Consider the following 2,912-nt stretch of genomic DNA (forward strand, 5'->3'; position numbering starts at 1 on the left):
GAAGGATATAACCAGGTGTAGGGATTCCACGGGATCGGGTATGGAGGCCATGGGAAACCCGATGGCAGCGATGGTATTGTGGTGGTGGTTCCGGATGGGCGACGATTATCAGTTGAGTGGGAGCCACCGCGACGTGGCTGTGAAGAGCGACGACCACCCCGGTTGTTTTGAGAGAAGGCCCTATTGCGTGAGTTTGAGGGGCTGGGATTTCCAGCATGAAGAGCTTGAGGTGACGATGCATGATCCATATGGAGAGGTTGGGTAGGTCGATTTCGACTCATGGTTCACTCCTCCAAGGTAAGAATCGAACTGCATTTTAGAAAAGATGGAAGCGGGTCTTGATGGCGCAAGACGGTGGCAATGTTGTCAAACTTTGGTGACAATCCATTAATGAGATATGTAACCAATGTTTGTTCAGACACCGGTGATCCTATGTTTGTGAGTAAATCTGATATCACCTTCATTCTTTCACAATAATTAGAGATGGAGAGATCGCCTAGAGTTAGGGTTCGAAGTTCTTGATCAAGCTCAATTGCTCTAGTTTGTTTGTTGTCTCTAAAAAGCGTTTCAAGATCAGTCCAGACCGTATGAGCAGTAGCACCTGGTTTGAGGATCATGTTGAGAAGACTTTGAGTGACAGTTCCATAGATACACACCTTGACGAGATCGTCAAGATTGGACCAGCAACATCGTTGGCATCTACGGGTTTCGAAGTGCCTGTGAGATGACCTTTAACTCCAAAACTGTTGGAGTGGGTCTGGAAGAGTTCTTTCCAAGCATCATAATTCAGCTTGTGAAGATCCAGAATCAGTGGAATGTAGACTTTAATGTTGGTTACACCAAAAGATTTGGTGTTCTCGGATGATTCAGACATTCTGGAGGTAGATTAGAGAGGAACGATTGAAAGAGGGGAGAAGCAGAGCACAGAATTGCCGAGAGCAAGAAAAGGCGGCAATAGGTTTAGAGAAAAAACCGGGATACCATGAAACAACGTTATTTTCCCTCAATTTGCTTTTGGTCTATGATTTCATTAATATAATCTGAATAATACATAGTGGGCTACAATACAATGGACTAGGTTAAAATACAAATACAATGCTTGGGCCTAAGGTAATATACATACATACATGCTACGCTAATAGTATTAAGGCAGCAGGAATATCGAGCACCCTAAATTTCGGGCAACACTGATTATGTAAGTCGCATTCAACTTCTTTTCCTCATCTATATATGAACACCAGATTAAAAAAAAAAAAGATGACAATTTTCTAATCTTAAAAAAAAATAGAAATTATATCTATAAATTCCAATTACTTTTTAGGAGGTTGGAGGTAACCATGCTCAGAGTGTTGGGTTTTCTAATGATGGATTTACCACCACAGCCACTTTGAGGAAATTGCATCTCATATGGGTTTTCTGCAAATGCATATTGAAGTATACAGATACCCTGCTTGGTAAATCTATCACCAAACTCTTTTATCATAACTTTCACCTTATTATTATTTATTTTCTTTCTTTTTTAGTTTTATTTATGTTGTGTGTGTTAGTCAATGGTTGACCAAGTATTCAGAAGGGTAAAAGCACATGGGTGACTGGAACGTTGGAATAGGGACGTTGCTAATTTTTCTCTTTTTCTGTTAAGTAGCTTTATTTATTAGTTTTGATTCAGCAAGTCATTAATCAGTCGAAAATTCTGTACAACAACTCAATCATTAGGTTGCTATTAATCATTCAATAAAGGTTAATCATTCGGCTGCATATTCTTCCTGTTTTGCCCATGTTTTGCATTTTTTTGTTGTTTCATTGGCTTGATCACCAACATTTGGTATCAAAGCTTTACAGATCCTGATCAATTGTATGCCCAAGTACCCTCGATTTAACAAGATGACAGCCCCATCATCATCCAATCAGTCCAAGGACAGCCCCTTCACCCTACAGTGCCCAATGTTAACCTCACTAAATTACAACACCTGGTCAATTAAGATGGAAGCCATCATGGATGCCCATGGGTTATGGGATGCCATAGAGCCACCAACCGGAGTGGTTGTGGATGAGAAGAAGAGCAAGCAGGATCGAGCTTTCATCTTCCAATCTATACCAGAGGAGATTCTTGCACAGGCAGCCAAGAAGAAGACAGCCAAGGAGGTTTGGGACTCTCTAAAGTCACGGTATGTGGGTGCAGAGAGGGTCCAAAAGGCAAGGTTGCGGGTACTAAAGAGTGAATTCGAAGCACTCCAAATAAAGGAAACAGAAACCATAGATGAGTATGCAGGAAAAATCTCAGCTATGATTTCTAAATTTGGGAGTGCAGGGGCAATATTGGAAGATGAAGAGTTGGTAAGAAAGTTGTTTGATACCGTCCCAGAAAAGTTTATAAACCTGGTGGCATCAATTGAGCAAAGTTGTGACATGGAATCAATGCCATTTGAAGAAGCAATTGGGAATTTGAAGGCTTATGAAGACCGACTCCGGCTCCGGAAGGCAAGCACACAGGCAGATAATGCCCTGCTACTTGCCAAGGCAGAAGGCACATCAACCCACTGGAGTCCAAGCAAGCCAAACACACCAGGTGGTCGAGGGAGGGGTGGAAACAATAATCGGGGAGGAAGAGGCAGCTCACGAGGGCGAGGTTCGACTCGTGGTAGAGGTGGGCGCTGGGGTGGCGACTCATGACAGGAAGCTAACAACTCTAATAAGAAGTCTCGTGAAAAGAGTAACATAAGGTGCTTTGAGTGCCAAGAACTTGGCCACTTTGCATTTGAATGCAAGGCAAAGAAGTAGCAGGACCAGGAGGTGAATCTGGTTGCAGATGAAGAAGGTCCTGCCCTTCTACTAACTGTGTGTGGGGAAGAAACATCAAGCATGGTGCTCCTGAATGAAGAAAAAGTGTACCCAAGTCAGCTAAGAGAAAG

At 42.6% G+C, this 2,912-nt stretch overlaps 2 protein-coding genes across 2 annotated transcripts; one reads left to right on the forward strand and one right to left on the reverse strand.

The window, feature by feature from the left end:
- Positions 1-284: 284 nt before the first annotated feature.
- LOC145099538 (uncharacterized) lies at positions 285-874 on the reverse strand. The gene is made up of 2 exons (XM_079037100.1): positions 657-874; positions 285-555 (listed from the first exon to the last, which is right to left on the reverse strand). Exons 1-2 carry the CDS (start codon positions 872-874, stop codon positions 285-287), a joined length of 489 nt encoding a protein of 162 aa, XP_078893226.1.
- Positions 875-1,884: 1,010 nt separating this feature from the next.
- On the forward strand, positions 1,885-2,673 carry LOC145099539 (uncharacterized). Its single transcript, XM_079037101.1, has one exon. It carries the CDS (start codon positions 1,885-1,887, stop codon positions 2,671-2,673), a length of 789 nt encoding a protein of 262 aa, XP_078893227.1.
- Positions 2,674-2,912: the final 239 nt, after the last annotated feature.

Source organism: Lactuca serriola, chromosome 4, assembly GCF_051521515.1.
Source record: "Lactuca serriola cultivar US96UC23 chromosome 4, Lser_US96UC23_V15, whole genome shotgun sequence".
Taxonomy (NCBI): Eukaryota; Viridiplantae; Streptophyta; class Magnoliopsida; order Asterales; family Asteraceae; genus Lactuca; species Lactuca serriola.

What these genes read in the sequence shown, in the direction of transcription:
- LOC145099538 (XM_079037100.1), bottom strand. Translation starts at nt 874, where the DNA reads ATGTCTGAATCATCCGAGAACACCAAATCTTTTGGTGTAACCAACATT. An exon ending in ATCTTGACGATCTCGTCAAG is followed by an intron (nt 556 to 656) that starts GTGTGTATCTAT and finishes AACGCTTTTTAG; the next exon opens with AGACAACAAACAAACTAGAG.
- LOC145099539 (XM_079037101.1), top strand. Translation starts at nt 1,885, where the DNA reads ATGACAGCCCCATCATCATCCAATCAGTCCAAGGACAGCCCCTTCACC.